The 25,850-nt window shown below is 43.4% G+C and overlaps 1 protein-coding gene across 19 annotated transcripts in view; it reads left to right on the top strand.

The window, feature by feature from the left end:
* The window catches only part of LOC143279998 (uncharacterized), a 431,093-nt gene that overhangs the window by 389,177 nt on the left and 16,066 nt on the right, over positions 1–25,850 (top strand). For all 19 annotated transcript variants that reach the window (XM_076584413.1, XM_076584420.1, XM_076584415.1 and 16 more), the window contains 15 exons: positions 821–976; positions 3,058–3,264; positions 4,555–4,674; positions 6,185–6,351; positions 8,267–8,426; positions 9,811–10,005; positions 11,121–11,249; positions 12,518–12,661; positions 13,956–14,144; positions 16,635–16,789; positions 17,255–17,495; positions 18,292–18,454; positions 19,094–19,206; positions 23,754–23,867; positions 24,353–24,470. In XM_076584413.1, the coding sequence (XP_076440528.1) occupies positions 821–976; positions 3,058–3,264; positions 4,555–4,674; positions 6,185–6,351; positions 8,267–8,426; positions 9,811–10,005; positions 11,121–11,249; positions 12,518–12,661; positions 13,956–14,144; positions 16,635–16,789; positions 17,255–17,495; positions 18,292–18,454; positions 19,094–19,206; positions 23,754–23,867; positions 24,353–24,470 (2,371 nt within the window). The remainder of the gene's footprint in view (positions 1–820; positions 977–3,057; positions 3,265–4,554; positions 4,675–6,184; positions 6,352–8,266; positions 8,427–9,810; positions 10,006–11,120; positions 11,250–12,517; positions 12,662–13,955; positions 14,145–16,634; positions 16,790–17,254; positions 17,496–18,291; positions 18,455–19,093; positions 19,207–23,753; positions 23,868–24,352; positions 24,471–25,850) is intronic.

Here is a 25,850-nt window from a genome sequence, read left to right on the forward strand (position 1 = left end):
CTGTTAGCAAATGGCATCTGAAGCAGGTTCTTCTCAAAATATTGCGGAGCAAACAAGGCGAAGTACTTGAAATGCTACAAACTGAAGGGTTGGACATCGAAAAGGTGGATGATGACTGAAAAGAAAGTGAATTAATTGCAGAAAGTGAGCATGGGTATGGTGATTCGGGGTGAAAAATTGGCATTATTTTCTACATAATGGCAAAACTGTAAAAATAAGATGAGAAATTTGATTTTTTAAAAATTTTTATTAATAGCCCAATACATGATAAACCATGTCTGAAAGTTACATTTTCTTGCCCTATATTTAGTGGGTTTTTTTTTAAATTTCTTCCAAACCCTTACAAATGGGCCAAGCAAGAGAGAAAACTTGCCATCCCAAGTGAGTTAAGTACAGCTTCCCTTATCTCCTTCTCTCCCCAGCATCCAGTGATCTCTCCCCCCCCCCCCCCCCCCCCGCCCCCCGTAGCCATTAAAACCTTTGACTGCTGATGACGAGAATGTTCGTAAGTGATGGCTGTCGTCTCACTGTGACTAGAGTTGACCTTACAGGTCAGGATGTCAGGTATAATTCCTTATTTGGACTTCATGGGATTATATTATTTTTGTTCCACAAAAATCAGTTCCCCCTGTAAAAAGTCCCCAGAATGGAGTCATTGCACTTGCGATTCATGCAACACCAATCTCATTTCACAGAGGTTCACAGTTAAGAGATTGATTGGTGCATTTGATGCTGATGCAGTGTCCACACGCTCAGAGAACACCTGCAGACATGATTAGGTAGGGGTCAGCTGACTGAGCCCTGTGTTGCGTTGCTGCAGACCAAGCTGGAAGACGCTGTGAACAAGGCGGGCAACTTCCACGAGGAGCACAACAAGTTCATCGCCTGGCTGACGGAGACGGAGAAGACTCTGAACAACCTGCAGCCTGTCAGCCGTCTGGTGGACAAAGTCACTGCTCAGATTGAAGACCACAAGGTGAGAGGAATGTTGGCTGGATGTGTGCATCTGTGTGTGTGTGTGTGTGTGTGTGTGTGTGTGTGTGTCCATATGCTAATTAAATCTCATGCATTTTGTGTGGAGGTGGATGTGTTTATATATATATATATATATATATATATATATATATATATATATATCCTCAGAACTTAGCATGGAGATGCAAGACAGAGGAGATGGATGTCCAGACGATCAAAGATGTGTCGATCAAAAAACCATGCATACATTTCTTTGGCATTCTTGGATATCATCTGCTCCAGCTGACAGTAGTTTCCACACATTCACACATTGACACACTGTGCCTGCTGGTCATTATCTGACTGCCAGCAGAAATTGAAACCAACTGCCAGACACGTGATCTCTGAAGTCTCCCTTTCCTGTGTTGTCAGCAGTTTTGCAAGTGGGCTGGTAATACTGTGATCATTTGTACTCACACAGACACCTCTCCCTGTAGGAATTCCAGGGGCCTGTTCAGTATAAGGCTAGACATTACAGTCAGATAACAACTTTTTTTTCTCTCCAACAATATCTCCTTTTTTTTCTTTTTTTTCCTTTTTTTTGTCTGCTAGGTGTATCATCACTTGAGGATCACAGAAAAAGTTTCTTAGATTTCTGTGAATACCTGTTGCTATAGAAACAAATCAAAATGGCCGCCAAACAATGTATCAAAGAAATCAGGTTTGTGGTCCATGTGGTGCATGCAAACATTTTTTTTTGTTATGTGGACTTGGTACACAATGACATTATCTTCATTTTCACATGAGATTGTGTTGATTCTTTAATTATTGTATTTTTTATAATTTTGTTTAAATTTTGGGTATTGCGAAATCCTCAAAATTTACAGTGGGTAAAACGATTGAAACCACTATGAATTAAAACCCAGAGAATATTTTCATACATACTCATGACAAAACTTCAATAACATGTTATAAAACAGTCATGCAAAGTCTTATGGTTGTAGGTTTACTCATCATTAAGCAAGTCCAAGGTATGTTGTCAAGGCCAGAAACTTGACGACTTGAATCAAAATTGAACAAAATAAACACTTCCGTGATTCAGCAAGCAATCCTTATTGGCAATTTTTTCATTGTTAAAGACACCTTTACAGTGGAAAAACTCATGCATATGATAGAAGAGATGTTCAAGAATCAAAATCCATCAAAAACCCAAATCATAAAAAAATCATCATTTTGGTCTCTTTTGCACTGCCGTGTTCCCTCATAAATAGCATCTCTACTTTATGGAAATTCTGTGACAAATTTCTTCTTTTCTATCACTCTAATAGTTTCTTGCCTTTTCCTTTTCTTTCTGTTCCTCTCTTCATTTTTTTTTTCTGCCTTTCTGGTCCAGTTACCCTTTTTTTTTCTTGTTGTTGGCAGACATACTCCATTTACATGGGTGTTTTCTTCTTTCTTTTTTTTCAAGGTTCTGTGAGATAGAAGACTGTTTTTAGCCATGCTATGGCCTGTATGGCCAACTGCGCTTAAAAGCAGCAGTGAAAAAATAAATAGAATGTGAGCCATGTCCACATGTGTGTGTGTGTGTGGTGCAGGTGCTGCAGAAGGACATCAGTTATTGACAGTGTTTTTAGCTTAAAAGCAACAGTGAAAAATGAACGGATTGTGACAGGTGCAATAGCCGAATAGTTAAAGCATTGGACTTTCAATCTGAGGGTCCCGGGTTTGAATCTCGGTAACGGCACTTGGTGGCTAAAGGGTGGAGATTTTTCCGATCTCCTAGGTCAACGTATGTGCAGACCTACCAGTGTCTCAACCCACTTCGTGTGCATACACAAGCAAAAAATCAAATACGCACGTTAAGGATCCTGTAATCCATGTCAGTGTTTGGTGGGTTTATGGAAAAGAATATACCCAGCATGCACACCCCCGAAAACGGATTATGGCTGCCTATGTAGTGGGGTAAAAACGGTCATACATGTAAAAGCCCACTCATGTACATACGAGTCAACGTGGGAGTTGCAGCCCAGGAACGCAGAAGAAGAAGAACAACAACAGATTGTGAGCTATATCCACGTGTGTGTGTGTGTGTGTGTGGTGCAGGTGCTGCAGAAGGACATCAGCAGTCACAGGGAGGCCATGGTGGCCCTGGACAAGCTGGGCACCCACCTGAAGTACTTCAGCCAGAAGCAGGACGTCATCCTCATCAAAAACCTGCTGTCCTCCGTGCAGCACCGCTGGGAGAAGATCGTGTCGCGCAGCGCCGAGAGGACACGGCACCTGGAGCGGGGCTACAAGGAGGCCAGACAGGTGGGCTGGCTTGTCTGCTGGCTTCTGGATGGGGATGTGTATTTTGTTTTGTTTGTATTCTGTGCGGGGTATTTTTGTATCAGTATGTATTTGTATTTGTATTTCTTTTTATCACAACAGATTTCTCTGTGTGAAATTCGGGCTGATCTTCCCCAGGGAGAGCACATCGCTACACTACAGCACCACCCATTTTTTTTGGTATTTTTTCATGCGTGCAGTTTTATTTGTTTTTTTCTATCCAAGTGGATTTTTCTACAGAATTTTGCCAGGAACAACTTTTGTTGCTGTGGGTTCTTTTATGTGCGCACAGTGCATGCTGCTCAATGTACCTTGGTTTATCATCTCATCCCAATGACTAGCATCCAGACCACCACTCAAGGTCTAGTGGAGGGGGAGAAAATATCGGCGGCTGAGCTGTAATTCGAACCGGCGCGCTCAGATTCTCTCGCTTCCTAGGCGGACGCGTTACCTCTAAGCCATCACTCCACACACATGTATGTACACCGTTTCAGTGGTGTTGTCACACTGCTCATCCCGGATCATTTTGTTTGTTTGTCTTCTTGTTGATTCTTTGTGGGGCATTTTTGGATCATTCCGTACTCCGTTACTGTGGTGTTGTTCTCACACTGCTGATCCCAAATCCTTCCATACACAGCTGTACTGAAGATTGTGGGCTGCAGATACTGCACCAGCATCCCACAGGGAACCCTCGATGTTAGGTTCTCAGGAGAGCACACAGTTGAAGAGAATTTTGCACTGCTGGTGAATCTTTTTGGTGCTGCACAAAATGCTATACACACAGTACTTTTTATTTAATCTTTGTTTGTCCCTGTTCTTTTTTCCCACCTCTTGTTCTCTGTATCTTGTATCTTTGTCTGTCTGTCTCTTTTATCTTTGTAACTGTATCTGTCTACCTATATATCATTTGATCTACCTACCTATCTATCTGTCTGTGTGTTGATAGTGGACTTTATTGTAATACCACTATGTGTTTGTGGGGGGGTGGGGGGGGGGGTGGATGTGCATGCATGTGTGTGTGGATGTGTGTGTGGGGGGGGGATATGTGCATGCATGCGTGTGTGTGTGGTGGGGGGGGGGGATGTGTGCATGCATGCGTGTGTGTGTGGGGGGGGGGGGAGGAGGAGTTGTGGGGGGGTGTATGGGCATGCATGCGTGTGTGTGCTGCTTCACATGTGGACCGTATCTGGCTGTGTATTTACCAGTCTGTCTTCCTACGTGCCTGTGTGTCAGTACCAGATGTAATTGTGCAATGACTGTGTGTACGTGCAGTTCCATGACACATGGAAGGACCTGATTCTGTGGCTGGTAGAGGCGGAGAAAGCCCTGGAGTCAGAAAAGCTCATCGCCAATGAACCAGACAAGATCAAGGCGCAGATTGCCAAACACAAGGTACAGGCAACTGCTGAAGAAACATACGGTGTCTTAGGTTTGAACCATTCTTTAGAAACATACGGTGTCTTAGGTTTGAACCATTCTTTATTCAGAAAACTTATGTACACTTAACCCATTCTACCCCACAGCTACATGCCTGCTACATCTCCCCTGGACCAGCACTTGCATGGGACCACTGCAGTAAAAAAAAAACAGGGTGGTTCACTAAAATAGCGAAAATCAATGGAAATTTGTTGTTTTAATCGGTGAAACAAAGCTTCATTTTCATACTTCCGGAATCAGTAAATGGTTTAGTTTAGAATGCCAACTGTACCCAGCAAGAATGAACGAAATTAGAATAGTGTGCTGGTACGAGAATATTTGTACCTGGTCCACAGAGGAAGTAATCATGGTACGAGTTATCTTGTACCTGGAATAGAATGAGTTAAACAGCAGAGCTACAACAAGCTAACAGCATATATCATGCTTGAACTTGTGATCAGTTACTTTTGTTTGCTTTGGTTTTTGACAGCTGGTGAATGCTACACAAATGCAGAACGGTTGAAATAAATGTTTTCCAGTCGCATGTAAATGACTTATTGAAGTCACTGTTTCCTTCTTTGACAGCTGTGGTGGTGAATCTTTTTAAAGGCATTGCAGTAAATATAGACATGATCATTCTCAGACTCACTGCTCACAACATTTAACAAAAGAAAGTAAAGAAGTAAATAAGAACTGAGACAAAATTAGCTGTGTGCCTTTGTTGAACAATGCAGAGCAGTTTGATTCATTTTAGTGGAAGTGTATTTGAATATTGGGATTCAGTTTGGTAATTGTTTTTGTTATAGATATCTTTCATTTCAGCTGGACTTTTTTTGGTTGGTTGGGATTTTTTTAATTTTTATGATTATACAGTTGGACAAGTTTTGTTTACTTATGGATGTGTGTGTTTATGTGAAGTAGGTGACTGTTATTTGTGTGGGTGTGGATGGAAGTCGTATTTGTGTGTGTGTGTGTGTGCATGGAAGTCTGTTATTTGTGTGTGGGTGTAGATGGGAGACTGTTGTTTGTGTGTGGGTGTGGATGGAAGACTGTTGTTTGTGTGTGGGTGTGTGTGCATGGAAGTCTGTTATTTGTGTGTGGGTGTGGATGGAAGACTGATGTTTGTGTGTGGATGTGGATGGAAGACTGCTGTTTGTGTGTGGGTGTGGATGGAAGACTGATGTTTGTGTGTGGGTGTGGATGGAAGGAATGACTGTTGTTTGTGGATGGTAGAGGGTTGACAGGTTTGTGAGTGGAGGGTGGGTGAGGAGTGGTGAGTGGTTGCATATATTTAGTGCAGAAGAGAATGAGTGGGTATGCTAGTTTGTATATACACATTTGTTCGCTCTTTTTTTTTCTTTTTCTTTTTCTTTTTTTTTGGTAATGTAAATTTCCTCCAGGAAACTGACAAGCACACACATATATGCAGGCACATAGGACCCAGCCCCACAGTTGCTGAAGACTGTCACATTGCCCACTATTGCAGGAGTTCCAGCGACGGCTGGGGTCCAAGCAGCCAGTGTACGACGGAGTGAACAAGACCGGACGCACGCTGAAGGAGCGTTGCCCTGGCGACGACATGCCCACCGTCCAGGCCATGCTGACAGAGCTGAAGACGCGCTGGAACTCGGTCTGCAGCAAGTCTGTGGACAGGTCAGCTGCGCACATGGCTTGTTCTGGTTGTGTGCTGTGTTGGGCATGTGTTTACTACCTTGAACGAGTGTTTGCGGAGTAAAAAACGGTCATACATGTAGACAATCAAATGTGCAACAAAGAAAGAAAGAAAGAAAATGCCACACCATGTACCATTGTAACCAAAGAACCAAGAATAATTTTTAAAACAAAAGAAAAAGACAGTAATAATAATAAGAAGCAAAATGAAATAAAGTAGATGGGGCATGAGTCAATAAATGAATGAGTTACGCTAGAGTCAGCAATTACAGTTGACCCCACAACCATCCACATCAATCATTAAATGATAATGATAAGAAAAAGAAAAACACGCATGCACACACACACCCACGCACACGCACACGCACGTGCATGCACACATGCACGTGCACGCACGCGCACATGAACGCACGCACGCACGCACGCACGCACGCACACACACACACACACACACACAAAAAGCCATCATCACACCAAAGTCCGGTGGATGAATGGGTGTTCTTGTTGGAACGTGGGAGCATGTGTTGTTCTGTGCGGGTAATGCATTTGTGGCCTTTTTGGTCAGCAAAGGTGTCAGCAGTTTCTCTTTCAGAGATACTATAAGTATTCTTGCATCATCTATGACCCTTCTATTGATTTTCCGTCCTGTATCATTTTGTCAGATATGTCTTCAGCGATTATGCTTCATGTGGTGGAGCGGTGTTGTCATTACATGATATGACTGGTTAAATTGTTGGTATGTTCTTTCCACTATGGAGGTTTCTGTAATCGTGAAGAAATTGCACCAGGAAATTGGGATTTTTTTGTTGGTATGTCCTCCGTGTGGTAGGGGTTTTGAACTTGCATGGTTTCTGTCTTAAGTTTTGGAGAAATTGTTATATTTTTTAAATAACTGTGAAAAAAAAGATAATAATACAGAGATAGGGGGGGGAAAAACCTTAAGTGGAAATTGGTATTTTTTCATTGACAAGTTCAAGATATCTAAATTTCCATGTATAAAAATTCAGCAGAAACTAACACTGACTGTACTGTGGTGACTGTGGAGCAGACAGCTAACACTGTACTATGGTGACTGTGGAGCAGACAGCTAACACTGACTGTACTATGGTGACTGTGGAGCAGACAGCTAACACTGACTGTACTATGGTGACTGTGGAGCAGACAGCTAACACTGTACTGTGGTGACTGTGGAGCAGACAGCTAACACTGTACTGTGGTGACTGTGGAGCAGACAGCTAACACTGTACTGTGGTGACTGTGGAGCAGACAGCTAACACTGTACTATGGTGACTGTGGAGCAGACAGCTAACACTGACTGTACTATGGTGACTGTGGAGCAGACAGCTAACACTGTACTGTGGTGACTGTGGAGCAGACAGCTAACACTGACTGTACTGTGGTGACTGTGGAGCAGACAGCTAACACTGACTGTACTGTGGTGACTGTGGAGCAGACAGCTAACACTGTACTGTGGTGACTGTGGAGCAGACAGCTAACACTGTACTGTGGTGACTGTGGAGCAGACAGCTAACACTGACTGTACTGTGGTGACTGTGGAGCAGACAGCTAACACTGACTGTACTGTGGTGACAGTGGAGCAGACAGCTAACACTGTACTGTGGTGACTGTGGAGCAGACAGCTAACACTGACTGTACTGTGGTGACTGTGGAGCAGACAGCTAACACTGACTGTACTGTGGTGACAGTGGAGCAGACAGCTAACACTGACTGTACTGTGGTGACTGTGGAGCAGACAGCTAACACTGACTGTACTGTGGTGACTGTGGAGCAGACAGCTAACACTGTACTGTGGTGACTGTGGAGCAGACAGCTAACACTGTACTGTGGTGACTGTGGAGCAGACAGCTAACACTGTACTGTGGTGACTGTGGAGCAGACAGCGAAAGCTGGAGGAGGGCCTGCTGCTGTCCGGTCAGTTCAACGAGGCACTGGACGCTCTGCTGGACTGGCTGGCCAAGGTGGAGCCGGCCCTGGCTGAGGACAGCCCTGTGCACGGCGACCTGGACACCGTGTCCTCCTTCCTCGACACTCACAAGGTCACCTGGCCTGTCTGGCCTTACACACCTCACCTCACCTCTTTCATGTCTGCCCTTATGTGAATCCTGCCTTAGTTCAACAGGATTCCTCCCCACTCCCTTGCCTCTTTCCTAGTCTGCTCATAAAGCCTGCCTTTTTCGCATCTGCCCTTACAGTTTACATCTTATATGTCTGCCCCATAAAGCCTACCTCAGTTCAACATGATTCTCCTCCCCCACCCCAACCCCAACCCCAACCCCCATTCCTTGCCTCTTTCCAAGTCTTTCCATGTCTGGCCTTATAACCTACATCTTTCACATCTGCCCTCAAAATTAAGAAAAAGTTGGAGGGTTTTTTGTTTTGTTCTTTTCCTAATATTAACTTTATATTGTTTAAGTGAATGAACAAAAAGTAAGTGTGAAAAACAAAACCCAGAATATGAAACCTCCCTCAGTTCAGTTTGATCAAACTCATTCTTTTCACACTGATGATGATTCTTTTCTTTTCTGAAATGGAAGCGCCATTTCTGTGTTCCTGGATTCAGTTGGCCACCTCTCTTTCTCTGGTCTCTGAACCTTGCACTTGGAACAAGACACCCCTCTCACTTCTTCAGATTTCTACACTCGGCTCTTCCAAGTCTGGCCCTGAAACCTGCCTCTTTCCAAAACAGCCCCTGCTACCCCCACTCTTTTCCTGATGTATAGTCTCTCCAACTTTCAGTTTACATGTATTTATGTTTCTTTTCTTTCTGCTTAGAGTTACGCATTCATGTGAATGACTGGTGTGAACGTGTTATGTGTCTGTGTACAAGAATCAGTGTGGTAGTTTCTACTGTGTATTTTTTCACTGTTTTTTTTTTAATGGAAACTGATTATGTATTTTTGAGATTCTGATTATGTATTTTTGTGACTTTTATCACAAAAGAGTTCCAGTTGGATCTGGTCGAGGAGGAATGAAAGTAAACTTCATAAAGATTAAATTTCCTTACTCAAACTAGGCGTACAATGGCTCAGTGGTTAAAACATCTGTCAGAAAAGGTGACTCAGTCCTGAAGTGGCGACCACCCTGGAGGTGCAGGTTCGAACCTGCTGAGGGCCAGGAAAACAGAAAAAAGAAAAGGCGGCAATACAAGGGCATCCAGGAGTCATGACCTGGGTGCAGCCCGGCCCCCTTAAAGTGTAAGGAGTTCAGGGCCGAAACACTTGACTGAGGGGGGCTTCTTCTCTGAAGACTTTGTACTGTCCAGCTGTCCCTAGAGTTTCTTATCACTATCACCTTTATGTGGAATTTGAGTACATGATTTTCTTATCTTGACAAATATAACCTTCATTGCAAGGAGGGGGGTGGGGGGATGAGAATCAGTGCAGTATAAATAAATACTGTTGTTATTTTTTTATTCTGCAGGCATTCCAGCAGGAGCTGGGGGCGCGTGCCACCACAGTGGCTTTCGTGCAGAAGTCGGCCAAGGAGATCATCAGCAAGGCGGAAGGGGACACCTCCAACCTCCAGTCAGACCTGATAGAACTCAACTCGGCCTGGGACCGTGTGTGTAAACTGAGTGTCAGCAAGCAGGAGCGATTGGAGCAGGCTCACAGGCTGGTCAGTATTTTTTTTTTTTTTTTCCACAATATATTCCCTTGAAACCACCCAAAAACGGAGTATGGCTGCCTACATGGCGGGGTAAAAACAGTCATACACGTAAAAGCCCACTTATGCACATATGAGTGAATGTGGGAGTTGCACCCCACAAGAAGAAGAATTCCCATGAAAAAAGACTTTCACATACATAAAGGAAAACCAGAACTCGCAGGGAAATTACAATTCTTTATGGAAATTAACATGTGTCTCTGGAAATAAACATACGTAAAGATAGGTTGGTCAGTATTGAGTGTATCGCAGCAGGTGAAGTTCGAATGTAAATTTGTCTATCTTTCCAGCGTGGCAAAGGTTATTTTCTTTGTTGTTTTGGAGGTAATGATTCTGAATAACCACATGCAGGTAATTATATGCATTTAATGGACTTTTGAAAAAAATTGTGTTCATGTGATTTGATCGTGTTTGGACTACACTTGACCATTTCAGTTATGATGTTTATTTTGTTTATAAAGCTGACTATTTTGAAACATTTACAGTCAAATACAAGAATTAACTTTTGCTGTCATGGTTTCTTTTATGTGCACAAATGCATGCTGCATACAAGACCTCAGTTTATCATCTGATCAACTATTACCCAGACGTCCACTAAAGGTCTAGTGGAGGGTGGATGGGAGTGGGGAAAGTAAAAATCGTGGTTGTTTCACGGGACTGAAACCTGTGGACACTGACTTGCTAGTTGGGCACATTACCACTTGGCCACCTCTCCACATGTATTTGTAACACAGCTTACAGCTCTTATGGGATTGAACTCTGAATTACTATCTCCATTATTATTTCATCATGATTATTGTCCTGACTTGTGTCTACATCTGTTATGTTCACAAAGTGTTATGTTCATAATCAGTACTATACGTAATAAGAAAGCACAGCACACGTTTTTGATAAAATGTGTAACCCTAAAGTGAGATGCATGGCAGCTCATCTGTTGATGTGCATTACTGGTCTTTCATGTTTATTTGCATGCTCAAGACACAAAGACTGTTGGGAAGGGAATGATAAATTATGGGCTAGCTTTGAAATGGACTACTGTTGTTAACTGATGGACACAACACGGACAGGCGGAGGAGTTCCACAAGAAGGCCCACCAGTTGCTGGACTGGCTGTCTGACGCTGAGCGACAGCTGCGCTACAAGGGGCCCATCCCGGACGAGGAGGCCCTGATTCAGCAACAGATGGAGGAACACAAGGTGAGTGGGGCTGCTGTCTTGTCGTCTTGTCCTCATGTTGTCTTGTGTCATTACACGTCCTGATTGTCTTGTTTCTCTTGGTGTGCTGTGTCTACCTCCTTCATCATTTTGGGCGGTTTTTCTTCTTTTTTTTTTTCTTTTTTTTGTTGTAGTTGTTAGATTTTGTCTTTACATATTTCTCTTTCCTCAGCATGTGTGTGTGTGTGTGTGTGTGTGTGTGTGTGTGTGTGTGTTCAACATTGTAATGGGTCAGAAGGCCTTCTACAATAAAACATTTCTGAGTTCTTTCCTCAGCCCTCTAAGTCATGGTTGAGAGAGTGGGAATGTAACTTGGGTAAGACTCGCACTGCAATAAGATTTTAATCCCGATAGTTTGGGCAGCAGTTACTTCCTCTGCTGTTCTCATGGTCATAGTTGGACACGTCTGAATATCATACATTTTTCTCTCACTCCTGTCAGTCAGAAGGTTAGTGTGGACAGGGCAGACAGGGCTGTCCAAGTTTGCAGAGACCCTTGCCCAGTGTTCCAAGGCAAAGAGGCTGAGGAGAAAGGTCCAGAGCCAGGCAGACAGTGTTAGACTTCACCTTTTGCACAGTGTGGGGTGGATGGTCATTCCCCATTCCAGTTAATAAGAATCATAATAATGATGATAATACAGTGCTGAATCTTGTACAGAGACAAATCAAAGCACTTTCACACCAGTCAGTCACACACATGCATATCACGACTGAAAAAACAACAACTGAAAAACAGCAAAGGGGCAGGGGAGGGAGGCTATCTTTGGAAGAGGTGGGTTTTAAGGCCAGACTTGAAAGAGCTGAGTGCGGAGACCTGACAAAGGGAAGGGGGGAGCTCATTCCAAATGCTACAAGGTCCAGAGACAGAGAAACAGTGTGGCTGACAGTGGAGCATTTGAATCTGGGTATGCACAGACAGAGTCGATCCAGTGTTCAGCCACACGTGATGCAGTATCAGTCACCACTCAGTCCACAGTTCCAGTTTTCCAGAGTCTGACAGTCCTGTCCCATTAATACCAAGAAAGTAGCGTTTGAATTTCATTCAGCCTGTTGAATTAATACAGATGAGTCACTTTTACAACTGTCAGATTAACACCACTGGAAAAAAAAGAAGCTATTTCTCCAGCATTCAGTGTTATCGATAATTCATTTTAGTGTCATTCGTTTCTTGTTTATATATATAAACTTACACTTCAGACACTTCTCCCAGACTTTGCGTAAAGTTCTGTGAAGGAGATGATTGCGTTGCAGACGTTTGAGGAGTCCCTGCTGAGGCAGGAAGCCAACCTGCGAGAGACGCTGAACATCGGACAGGACATCATGAAGCGGTGCCACCCTGACGCCGTGCCCGTCATGAAGCAGTGGCTGTCTGTCCTGAGGGCCCGCTGGGAAGAGGTGAGTGCTGATGGCAGGGTGCTGCTGCTGCTGCTTTTTGCTGTTCTGTGTGTGTGTGTGTTGGTAGTGGTGAATACACGTTTCAGCTGTGTGTCACATTACCACATTTATTCCGGTAAGTGTCTGTGTGTTTAGTATCACAGGATGCTTTTCTATGGAATGTAATTACAGACTTTGTTCAGTTTGATCTTTAACCTTTTTTTTTTTCAGGTCATAGGGAACAAGGCTCACAGCTCAAGTCAGTACACTTTTAACCAGAAACCAGATGTGGAGAGAATAAGAACTGTTTTACACCATACCCCACTACTACCAGCTGTGAATTTTATATCAAGGAAATGAATTTGTTTTTATTTATAATGTTTTCTTAGTTACAAAAAACACGTAAGATAGAGTTTGAAATGTGTAGTTTAGGGTTTTTCTGTAGTTTAGTTTCACAGAAGAGCAACTTAACCAGTCATTTGATCACTTTACAGCACTTTGATTCCAGCACATACAGCATTTCTATTGCAAGTCACTGTGCGCTGCCAGGGCTGTTGAAAACAGATACTAAAACACACTCAGGTAACACTACTAAAACACACTCAGGTAACACTACTAAAACACACTCAGGTAACAATACTAAAACACACTCAGGTAACACTACTAAAACACACTCAGGTAACAATACTAAAACACACTTGGGTACAATACTAAAACACACTCGCGTAACAATACTAAAACACAGGTAACAATACTAAAACACACTTGGGTACAATACTAAAACACACTCAGGTAACAATACCAAAACACACTTGGGTACAATACTAAAACACACTCACGTAACAATACTAAAACACACTTAGGTAACAAAACAGATGCTAAAACACACTCGGGTAACAATACTAAAACACACTTGCGTAACAATACTAAAACACACTTGGGTAACAATACTGAAACACACTCGGGTAACAAATACTAAAACACACTCATGTAACAAAACAGATACTAAAACACACTCAGGTGACAAAACAGATACTAAATCACACTTGGGTACTAAAACACACTCAGGTAACAAAACAGATACTAAAACACACTCAGGTAACAATACTAAAACACACTCTGGTAACAATACTAAAACACACTCCGGTAACAATACTAAAACACACTCCGGTAACAAAACAGATACTAAAACACACTCGGGGTAACAATACTAAAACACGTAACAAAGCAGATTCTAAAACACACTCGGGGTAACACATGACCTGTAAAAAAAACAAAAAAAAAACCAACCACCACCACCACTGTTCCCTTTCAGCTGACGGGGCTGGGGCGGCAGAGGAACCAGCGCCTGGTGAGTGGCCTGGCCGACCTGCGACACAACAACCACCTCTTGGAGGAGCTGCTGGCCTGGCTCAACGGGGCAGAGGTCACGCTGACCGACCTCCAGGGGCAGGTCATCCCCGAGGACATGGCCGTCATTCAGCAACTGCTGAAGGAACATCAGGTCGGTGGAGGGATTTGTCTTGTCTTCGGTGCTGTGTGGGTGATGGTGCGGGTGTGTGGGTGTGTTTTTGTGTGTATAAGTGTGTGGTTGTGTGTGTGTGTGTAGGTGTGTTTTTGTGTGGACTCACCATCAGCCTCAGCAAGACCGAGTCCATGTACCAACCAGCTAGCTCACAGAATGCCAGTGCCTCCCCCCAACCTGCAATCAAGATCAGTGACACAGAGATCAAGTCAGTCGACAAGTTTTGCTACCTGGGCAGCACCCTATGCAGCAACGGAGCCCTTGATGCAGAAGTGACACTGCACATCGCCAAGGCCAGCTCCGCCTTTGGCAGACTCAACAGTAGGCTGTGGAACAACAAAGGCATCAGGCTCAGCACCAAGATGAAAACCTACAGAGCTGTTGTGATGACCACCTTGTTGTACTGCTGTGAAACATGGACGACATATCGCAGTCACATTCAACAACTTGAGCAGTTTCACCAGAGATGCATATGAAAGATCCTCGGCATAAAGTGGAAAGACAGGGTCTCCAACCTCCAGGTCCTAGAGAGGAGCGGCCTGCCAAGCATCGAAAGCCTGCTGATCCAGTGCCAGCTATGCTGTACAGGACACGTTGTCCACATGGCAGACAACAGGATCCCGAAGATGCTACTGTATGGCCAGCTGAAGGAAGGCCACCATGAACTTGGAAGATCCTGCAAGCGCTTCAAGGACACCTTGAAGACAAATCTCAAAGCCTGTGACATAGACATCGCTTCCTGGGAAACTGATGCCCTCGACCGCTCTCGCTGGAGGATGCTGTGCTCTAGTGGCATAAAGACGTTTGAAAACAAGAGAATGCTGGCCATAAAGGAGAAGCGTGAGTGAAGGAAGCAGGGCTCAACTTCTGGAGACGTTTTCCCTTGCAACACCTGTGGGAAGTGCTGTACATCCAGAATCGGCCTCTTCTCCCATATGAGGATACACACCGACAGATAAGCCTGCCTGCCTACTCATCCGTCGGACCAACGGGAGACTCCATCAAAGACTCCATCATCAGTGTGTGTGTGTGTGTGTGTGTAGGTGTGTTTTTGTGTGTATAAGTGTTTGTGTGTGTATATGTGTGCATGTGTAGGTGTTTTTTTGTGTGTATAAGTGTGTGTGGTGGGTGTGTTTTTGTGTGTATAAGTGTGTGTGTGTGTATGTGTGTGCATGTGTAGGTGTGTTTTTGTGTGTATAAGTGTGTGTGAATATGTGTGCATGTGTAGGTGTGTTTTTGTGTGTACAAGTGTGTGATGTGTGTGTGTGTTTGCATGTATATTAGTGTGGGTGTGTTTGTGTGGGTGTGCTTGTTTGTATTTGCATGTGTTGGTGTGTTTGTCTGTGTGCTTGTCTGTTTGTCTTTGCATATTTGGGTTGTGTATGGGGGTGTGTTTGCCTGTGTTGTGTGGTGTTTGAAAGTATGTGTTTGGATGTGATTAGAATATTAGAAGTGAATATGTGTATCTTTTAAAGAAATCTGCTCATAAAGTTGAAATAAATGCAGTTTAGTTGACAGAAATGCAGTATGTTCATGCAGGGTAGAAATAAGCTGAAATGGGAAAGTAGAGAAAAGTAGAAGTAGGTTAATGCAATAAACTAAGCACATATGGATTTTTGAGCATGTGTGAGTGTATGTGTGTGTGTGTGTACTAACATATGTGTGTACTAGTGTATCAGTACCTTTCATTTGCCATGTCTGTGTATTATCTGGAAGGTGGTGTAACAGAATCAGTTAGGCAATGGAGTTGTGATCCAGTGTTCAGCGGTGAATCAAGGCCGCATTATAACACGCTGCTGTATCCTTGGGAAGGGCACTTTACTTCCATGTACCTCATTCCACATAGGTGTATTTGTATTTGTATTTCTTTTTATCACAGCAGATTTCTCTGTGTGAAATTTGGGCTGCTCTCCATAGGGAGAGTGCGTCGCTACACTACAGCACCGCCCCCCCCCCCCCCCCCCCCACACACACACACACACACCTTTTTTTTTTTTTTTACTATGTGCAGTTTTATTTGTTTTTCCCATCGAAGTGGATTTTTTCCACAGAATTTTGCCAGGAACAACCCTTTTGTTGCTGTGGGTTCTTTTACATGCGCTAAGTGCATGCTGCACACACGACCTCGGTTTATCCTCTCATCTGAATGACTAGCGTCCAGACCACCACTCAGGGTCTAGTGGAGGGTGAGAAAATATCGGCGGCTGAGCTGTGATTCGAACCAGCGCGCTCAGATTCTCTCGCTTCCTAGGCAGACGCGTTACCTGTAGGCCATCACTCCACATGGGTGTGAGAGGGTACCTGACTGAAGCCAGGGAAGTTCAGAAGAGCAGAAGGAGAGGACTAGGCACCTACCTTCTGATGCTGAGCCCTGACACAGTGGACATAATTCACTGCCCCCCATGGTTGTCAAAGGCTGTGGGAGCTGTCACCATTAACCCTTTTTTTGTCATGTTGTCTGTGAACTAGGACTTCCAGAACGAGATGTCATCCAGACAGCCAGACGTGGACCGACTGATCAAGGCGGACAAGCGACGCACGTCTGTTTCTCAGGAACCCCTGTCGCACATCCCCGTGCTCCGGGCCAGCACACCTCGCACCCCCACTCGCAGGATTCCTGTCAGGTCAGCCCGCTTCTCCACAGTGACCCCTCAGTGTGTGTGTGTGTGTGTGTAGATGCTTTTGTCAGAAAAAATTACCAAAGTCATATGGAAGATAGTCATTGGTGTGAAGAAAGTGAAGAACTATGTACATGTATGTCATTCGGCAGAGAGAAAGAGTGGGAGAGTTTTAAGTTCTTCAGTTGTACAGACCTGGAATTCACTGCCTTTTTCAGCCCGTCACAGTCACTCACTCACAACATTTAAAACAAATGTGTAAACATTAATTAAGGCACTCTGTTCTATATTTGTATTCTGTGAACCCACATCTATTTCTTCCAATTGTTTTTGTATGTGTGTGTGTGTTCTTGTTTCTAGGTGTCTGGATGATGTGTAAAGTGCTTTTGAAGGTTTTAAAGTGCAAAATAAATGTACTGCTGTTGTTGTAGTATTACTACTAGTATTTACATCCACCTTTCCACATTGCAGAGTGGGCGGCAGTGGTCGCAACACACCAGTGGGGCGTCAGACGCCAGAGCACTTTGGGCGTCGAACTCCAGACCCTTACTCAGGGCGACAGACCCCCGATCACGGGTCAGGTCGGCGCACGCCAGAGCCACAGTTTCGTAACCCCCGTGTGGGGGCGCTGTTCAACAAGTGGCGCAATGTGTGGCTGATGGCCATGGAGAGGCAGAGGAGACTGCAAGACGCCCTGGACCACCTCAACGAGGTCAGTGGGGAGGGGATTGCCAGTGGCTTAGGTGTTAGGAAGAGTGGCTTAGGTGTAAGAGTGGCTTAGGTGTAAGAGTGGCTTTTTTAGAGGGGTGGCTAGGTTTAAGGGGAGTGGCTTAGGTGTAAGGGGAGTGGCTGAGATGTAAGAGGGGCTTTTTAGAGGAGTGGCTAGGTTTAAGGGGAGTGGCTTAGGTGTAAGGGCTGTGGTTTGTTTATCACCATGATCATTATATGAATAGGTTTGAATTAAGCTTGTTTGTGACTGTTAATGGAATATGTTTTAAATGTAGTTTGTGAATGGAAAATGTTTAATTGTGTTTGTCACTGTCAATGGAACATGCTTGAATTAAGCTTTTTTATGGCTGTTAACAGAATGTTTGTGACTTATGTTTGAATTAGGTTAGTAACTGTTAATGTAATATTACCAGAATATATTTGTGACTGTTAATGGACTACAAGGATAATAGTATCAAAACATTTGTGAACCAAGGCATGTTAACAGAATATGTTTGAAGTAGGTTAGTAACTGTTAACGTAGTGTTTTTACCAGGATATATTTGAATTAAGTTTGTTTGTGACTGTTAACGGACTGTAAGGACAACAGCATAAAACATTTGTGAACCAAGGCATGTTCCCAGTTCTCCACAGTCAGAGTCCGTGTGTGTGAGGCCGATTACGGCAGATTTTTCTTTTCTGGAATTTAACATCTTTACACTTTGAGTGATATCAGACAGCAGATTTTGTGGGCGTGTACTTGTCGCTAACAGTGGCGCTCACAGGTCAGACGTTTGCAGATGGAGAGACTGAAGAACTTTGACTTTGAGGACTGGCGGAAGCGCTACCTGCGGTGGATGCACCACAACAAGGCACGCATCATGGATTTCTTCCGCAGGCAGGACCGCGACCGCGACGGCCGGGTCACTCGCAAAGAGTTTATCGACGGCATCATTGCTTCCAGTGGGTATCTGTAGTCACTTCCTGCTTTGAAATTGAATGATTATTTCTACATTAAAAAAAAAAATTACATGGTTTTTTTTTGTTTTGTTTTTTTTCCAGCCTTGCTTTTAAACATTTTTTTGTTGTATGTTATCAGGGGAGCTGGATTTATCTCTCATCCCCAGCCTTGTTTATAAGGATTTATTCTTTTTTTATATATGTTCTCTGGGGAGCTGGGTCTATCTCTCATCTTTTCTTCTCTAAGGGGGTGATACATTTAATTTTAGATGCAGTCGACAGGTATTCATCGCTGGAATGCCCAAACTGTTTGTATCTCAGGAACCAAAAATGCCATTGCATTCATCATTGCATTGTTTACATTATCACAGAGTTCATTTTGTAAAGGATGGATGAGTCTTCCCGGGGTTTTTTTTTAAATTGATTGAGTTGTTTTTCTTGTTCCTTTTTTGAGACGATATTGATGAGTCCAGTTATGATTTTAGTTCAGTTTTGATTCATTTTAGAAAGATGAAAAAAAAACATGCTTTGCTGTCAAACTACAGTGAAACCAGTACATTTCTTTCTTCCCCTTCCTGCCTTGTAAGTGTTATGCTTCCCTTGTTGTCCTGTTAACATTGCTGTGTTCCCATGTGTGTCCAGAGTTCCCAACCTCCAAACTGGAGATGGAGAAGGTTGCCGACATCTTTGACAAAGATCGTGATGGCTTCATCAACTACAAAGAATTTGTGGCTGGTCTCCGGCCTGACAGAGATGTGGGTGATACTGTTCGTGTGTGTGTTGTGTGTCCATCTGTCGTGTTTTGTGCTGTTGTTTTGTTGTTGGTGTTTTTTTGTTTGTGTGTGTGTGCGTGTGTGTTTTGATTTGTTTCACCACAACAGATTTTTCTGTGTGAAATTCAGGCTGCTGTCCCCAGAGAAAATGAGTTGCAACAGTTCAGTATCACCCATGTGTGTGTATATATATATATATATATATATATATATAATATATATATATTAAAAATATATATATCTCTTTTTTTTTTTTTTTTTTTTTTTTTTTTCTCTCAGGTTGTGTGTGAGGTTTGTGGTGGGTGTTGTGGTTTTTTCAAACGGTACCAGCAACGGGAGCGAGCTATGGGTTCTTATGTGCACTAGTTCGGCACTTAAAAAAAGGGAAAAACATTGTCCCGCTTACATGTAGAGGGATAAGATGGGTCGGTCATGTTATTCTGCCAAGAAATCCACGATATGACAATAATTTCCAGGCTCTAAACGGTCATTGAGGTAACCTGCTATCAAACTAGTGGTTGGACATAATTTGTTACGGTTGGATCACAAAAAAAAGAAAATGAAACAAAATCACGGATTGGCACGTTTCGAATTGTCCAGAAAAACAACCACAAGCCACGCCCAGGAAAAATTAGTTTCGAAACTAGCAAACAATTGAACAAATTCTCGTGGCATCTAGGACTGCTGTGAAGTGTGTGTGAAGTGTCTGGGTTTGTGATATCCGTGCTTGTAGGGTCGCGTGGTGATGTTTGTCAGTGTGTGTGGTCTGTGAGTGATACTGTACTGGTGTGGGTTTTCTTTGAATTCACAATATGTTTGTCTTGTCAAAGTCTTGATATGTGGCCGGTTGCGTATCTGTAACCTCCGTATATGTTGTTGAGGGGCTATCCCATTTATCTCTTCATAAAGGATAAGCTCATTTGAAACACAGTAGGATGATAGAAGTTTGGAGGCGTTGAAATGTGACGAGGGGATGCCTTGTTAAGACAACACAACAAGAAGATGATCAACAAGTGAAGGTACAAGGTACTGGACGCCAAGAGATCGGAGAAGGCAATACCGGGAGGGCAACTGTGGCAGGTATGGTAACAAGGTCACATGAAAGGGTGTTGAGGTCCTGGAATTGTGCTGCTTCCAAATCACCTGAAGATAACATAACATTTGACACAAAAGCATCATAAGATGGACATGGACTGCCGTGTGTGTATCTACATAACCAAAAGACTACATCATGGTGTGTGAAACTCAGCTAGGGATGAACATTGCCAAGACATGCAGTTTCCCAGAGTGACATTTTGCCAAGTACAGCATTTAATGATGGACCTGATTGGCAAATTACTGCCACTGCGTAAATTAAGGGATAATAAGTTTGATGGGTGAGAAGATGTACCTGGAAATAAATTGGAAAATTCTGTTTTGAACTGCTTCAAACCAGATGTATTGTTTGGATGTTTCCCACTCTACTCTGATTGCAGATTGAGACGCCCGGACCTGGAATGATGCGGGTGGAGCGGTCCTATGAGCAGCTGGTGATGAAAGACGGCCGAGAAGCGCATGCTGCTTTGTCTTCACACTGCCATACAAAATGAATTGTGTCCTGTAGGCACGGCGATGCATCCCAGCTGGATGCTGGTTGGCCAACGTTAGATGCCTGATATTCGTATTGATGTATGTGAATGGGGCCAACATGGGCATGTCGTTTCACTCCGGAAATCAGTTAGAGTTGAGGAGGAAGGGGAGTTGGTGAGGAGGAAAAGCATGGGATTGAAGAAAACCTGACATGAAATTCATACCATAATAAGCTAACTAAGTTTGAAAGAATTACCAAAACAAGATGAACTTATGTTCCAAATCCAGACAAGGATGGAAAATGTCTAACAGAAGAACAAGACATCCTAAAGCGATGGACAGAATACTGCTCAGAGCTATACAACATACAGACCACAGGTGATCCAGCAATACTGAATGTTCCACCAGCCACTGATAACAGTAATCACCCATACTCCGTGAAGAAATAGAGGCAGCAATAGCATCGCTGAAAAAAGGGAAATCGGCAGGAGTGGACAACATCCCATCAGAACTGGTCCAAGCAGGGGGTGAAGTTATGATAGATGTGCTACTGAAAATCTGCAACAAGATCTGGCAAACAGGGGAATGGCCCACACCGTGGACACAATCACTGATCATCACCCTCCCCAAAAAGGGCAATCTCCAGCAGTGTCAAAACTACCGCACCATCAGCCTGATTAGTCATCCCAGCAAAGTCATGTTGAAGATCCTGCTTAACAGACTGAAACCACAAGCAGAAAACATCATTGCTGAAGAACAGGCAGGTTTCAGACCAGGAAGGAGCACAACTGAACAAATCTTCAACTTGAGGTTGCTATGTGAGAGGTACCATCAACACCAACAAGACCTCTACCACGTCTTCATTGATTTTAAGAAGGCATTTGACAGGGTCTGGCATGCAGCTTTGTGGGCTACCATGAATCTGTACAACATCAACGCCAACCTGATCAGACTGATACAGCACCTCTATGACAAAGCCACCAGCGCCGTCTACCTCAACAATAGCATCGGGGACTGGTTCAGAACCACAGTTGGAGTGAGACAAGGCTGTCTACTCTCCCCAACACTCTTCAACATCTTCTTAGAAAGAATAATGGCTGACGCACTGGAAGAGCATGTAGGAACAGTCAGCATAGGCGGCAGAACAATCACAAACCTACGTTTTGCCGACGACATTGATGGACTGGCTGGAAAAGAAGAAGAACTGGCAAGCCTGGTCAAACATCTAGACAAAGCCTCCACATCGTATGGAATGCAAATCAGTGCGGAGAAAACCAAACTGATGACTAACAACACCAACGGCATCAGCATTGACATCAAAGTCAACGACGAAAAGCTTAAAACAGTCCACAGCTTCAAATATCTGGGAGCAATCGTGTCAGATGAAGGATCTAAACCAGAAGTACTCTCGAGAATTGCCCAAACAACAATGGCACTCAACAAGCTGAACACCATCTGGAACAACAAAAACATCGCTCTCAGCTCAAAAATCAGACTGATGCGTTCCCTGGTTATTTCAATATTGCTCTACGCCTGCGAGACTTGGACCCTGACTGCGGACATCGAGAGAAGAATCCAAGCTGTCGAGATGAGATGCTTTCGTAGACTACTTGGCATCTCCTACAGAGACCACATCACTAACACGGAAGTGAAGAACAGAATCAAGCAAAGTATTGGACCCTACGAAGACCTTCTGTCCATAGTGAAAAAACGCAAACTTAGGTGGTATGGACACATCTCCCGATCATCTGGTCTTGCCAAAACGTTCCTGCAAGGCACCGTACAAGGAGGCAGAAGGAGAGGACGGCAGAGGAAGAGATGGGAAGACAACATCCGGGGTTGGACAGGCTTGACGCTCGGTGACGCCCTGAGGAAATCAGAAAACCGTGAAGAGTGGAGAGGGGTGGTGGCCAGGTCAGCAGCGGTGCCCCAACGGTCTGAACCCAGACTACGGGAGAGGTGAAGGTGAAGGTGATATATATATATATATTTTTTTTTTTTTTTTTTTTTTTTTTTTTCTGTCTTCATGTGTTTTGGTGTGTGTGTTTGTGTGTGTGTTGTTGTTGTTGGTTTTTCTTTATATCAAACTGGCTTTTACTACAGTAATTTTCCAGGGACAGCATTTTGATGCTATGGGTTCTTTTATGTGCACGTAGTTCATGCTGCTTTAAAAAAAAGGGGGGAAAAAAACAATTCTGTTTCTGCTTTCATAGTTCATGAGGTGATCAAAAGTATTGAAGGTGGTCATGTTAGCTCGACTGATAAGAATTCCCAACAGATACTGATAAATAATTTTCCAGTCTAAAACTGGTCTTTGAGTAATCTATCAAATTAGTGTTGGAAATTTTAACCTTTGAATTACGGGTTGAATCAAAGAAGAAAAAGAAAATTCAGAAATCACAAGGATGGCATGCGTTTTCGAAAACCTTGGTCCTATCACCAAGAAAAAAACACACCACCCCAACCACGACCTTCATGCTGAAACAAAATCTCAGTTTCAAAGCTGACCGCAAAACACATTTGTACAAATCTGCTTTCGTGGATGTCTGGGTGCTGCCTTGTGCATGGTGTGTGTGTGTGTGTGTGTCTCTGTGTGTGTGTGTGTCTGCGTGTGTGTGTGTGTGTGTGTGTGTCTGCGTGTGTGTGTGTGTGTGTCTATGTGTGTCTGTGTGTCTGTGTGTGTGTATCTGTGTCTGTGTGTGTGTTTTTGTGCTTTGACATTGGCACATTCTGTTTGTCTTGCTCACAAGTCTTGATTATTGTGGCCCAGTGTTGTTCGTTCTGTAACCATTTTTTCTCGTATATGTTGATTGTTAGTACTCCGGGCTTTCTTTTTCTTTTCTTTTTTTTTTTTTACAAAGGAGGTAGAGTGCATTGTGAATCCACATTGTTATGGTTATGATCATGAATGTTGTTGTTGATGGCGTGAAATGTGAGGAGGAGTTGCATTGTGTGGGCAGACAAAACCACCCACAACAGAGGAGATGATTCAGGACGAAGTGCGGCGCCAAGTGTGCAAGTGTACTTGTGTCCGGCAGTTCAAGATTCACAAGATCGGAGAGGGCAAATACCGGGTGAGTGCAACTTGTTCTGCAGGCTAGTAAAACTGGTCAGCATTGAAGGTGTGTGTGTGTGTCTGCATGTGTGCTTCCACAGAGTGATTCAGCCTGAAGAATAATATGTCTGTTCAAAATTATCTATAAGTTTTTGTGTGATCAGTTTTGTTTCTCATTGAATAAGAAGCTACTACATTGGCTGGTGTGACTCAGAGAGGATGAACATTGCCAAACATGCAGTCTTTCACACAGCGGTGACAGTTCTTTCTTTTTTTTTTCACTACAGTCATTATAATACTGGATCCTTGATACTGGACAAAGATTAGCTGCTTCATCTGCGTTAAATTGTAAGGGATAATGGTAATTTTTGTTTGGGGTGGGTGAGACACTGAATGCTACCTATGGAATTGATTCAAATAAGGAAATATTCATGTTTTGAACTGTTCAGAACCACGTGATGTATGTTTCGCGATGTTCATAACCCACCTCCTACTGTCTGGCAGTTTGGAGACTCTCAGAGACTGCGCCTGGTTCGGATCCTCCGCAGCACAGTGATGGTGCGTGTGGGTGGGGGCTGGGTGGCCCTGGATGAGTTCCTGGTGAAGAATGACCCGTGCCGAGGTAAGGCCTGCATGGCTGGGGCTTTGTTCTTCCACCACTGTCCGTACACACATGTCCATCATCTGTGTCCTGTCAGGGCCCTGGCTTGATGCATCCCAGCTGGATGCTTGGTCTGGCCTCATCCTCTGTCCCTCAGACCTGTGTCGCTGTCATTCCGCTGTTGTCATTGTGTACACTGTTGTTGTTTTTCTGCCACAAGTGGTCTGTGTTGTCTTCATCTCTTCTGTGTACTGTTTGGTTTTGAGGATGGGGGGTGGGGAGGAGAGAAAACATGGGATGTGACAATTATAAGCCTTACATGCTTTTCTGCTCATTATTACTGTTGATACTTGTATAGTTTTTCTGGTCATCTGTTTGAAAACATGAAATTCTTCATCATTACTGTTAAAGAAGTGTATCTTATTTCCAATGTCTTTATGAAATCTGATCTTTATCTCTGTTTATTTTGTTGTTGTTTTTTTCTTTCTTCAAACCTTTCTCTCTGAAGTGACAGAACCAGGTATCCTTAGTGTACCTCTTTTTTTTCTTTCTTGAGGTTGAAGAAAACGGATGTTATTGACTTTTCCCCCAGTGTGTGTGATGTGAGGGTGTGTGGTGACTCTCCTGTAGACACCCCCCTTTCTGTCGCTGTTGTCAGGTGTGTGTGGTTTTCTCTCTTTCTCCTCTGTTCAACTACAGAGAGGCCGTCATGGTGCATGGCCAATATAGCTAGCTGCACTGGGGATGGTATTATATATATATTGGTATATAAGTTGCCTTTTGGTCTAAATTATGCAATTTGAGAATGGGATGATATGAATAATATATATTTTGGTATATAAGCTGCCGTTTTGTCGTCTTCATGCAGTTTAGAATGGGATGATATCTTTATGATATGTATACTGATATGTAATCTGCCTTCTTTACACAGTAATGATGTGCATTTGCGAATGAATGGTTGAGGTGGATGATTACTTTTCTGTTCATATTATGGGTGTCTGGTTTTCTGTTCACATAATGGGTCTTTGATCTTTTTTTTTATTTCCGTGATGGCCCTTTGATCTAAACACTACAAGTTGTGAAACTATAGAGAGAGTGAACATTATGGCTTTGAAATGAGAGTTTACACTGGCTTTGAAATGCAAGTGATGAGTGATTTTGTATGGCTTTGTATCCAGAGTTCCAGTACAGTAAGTATCATAGAAAACATCCACTCTCATTCCATAATGGTCTGTCATGTCTGTATTGTATTTATCACATCAGAGGAGACGGGGCAGTCCATCGTTACATGACAATACTAGAATGTTTTACCAACACGTCTTTATAAAGGAACTAACTGTTGGTGACTAACGGTGGTTAAAACATCCATGGTGCATGCTGCCTCAACCCTTACTTGAATCA

This window comes from Babylonia areolata, chromosome 3 (assembly GCF_041734735.1).
Source record: "Babylonia areolata isolate BAREFJ2019XMU chromosome 3, ASM4173473v1, whole genome shotgun sequence".
Classification (NCBI taxonomy): Eukaryota; Metazoa; Mollusca; class Gastropoda; order Neogastropoda; family Buccinidae; genus Babylonia; species Babylonia areolata.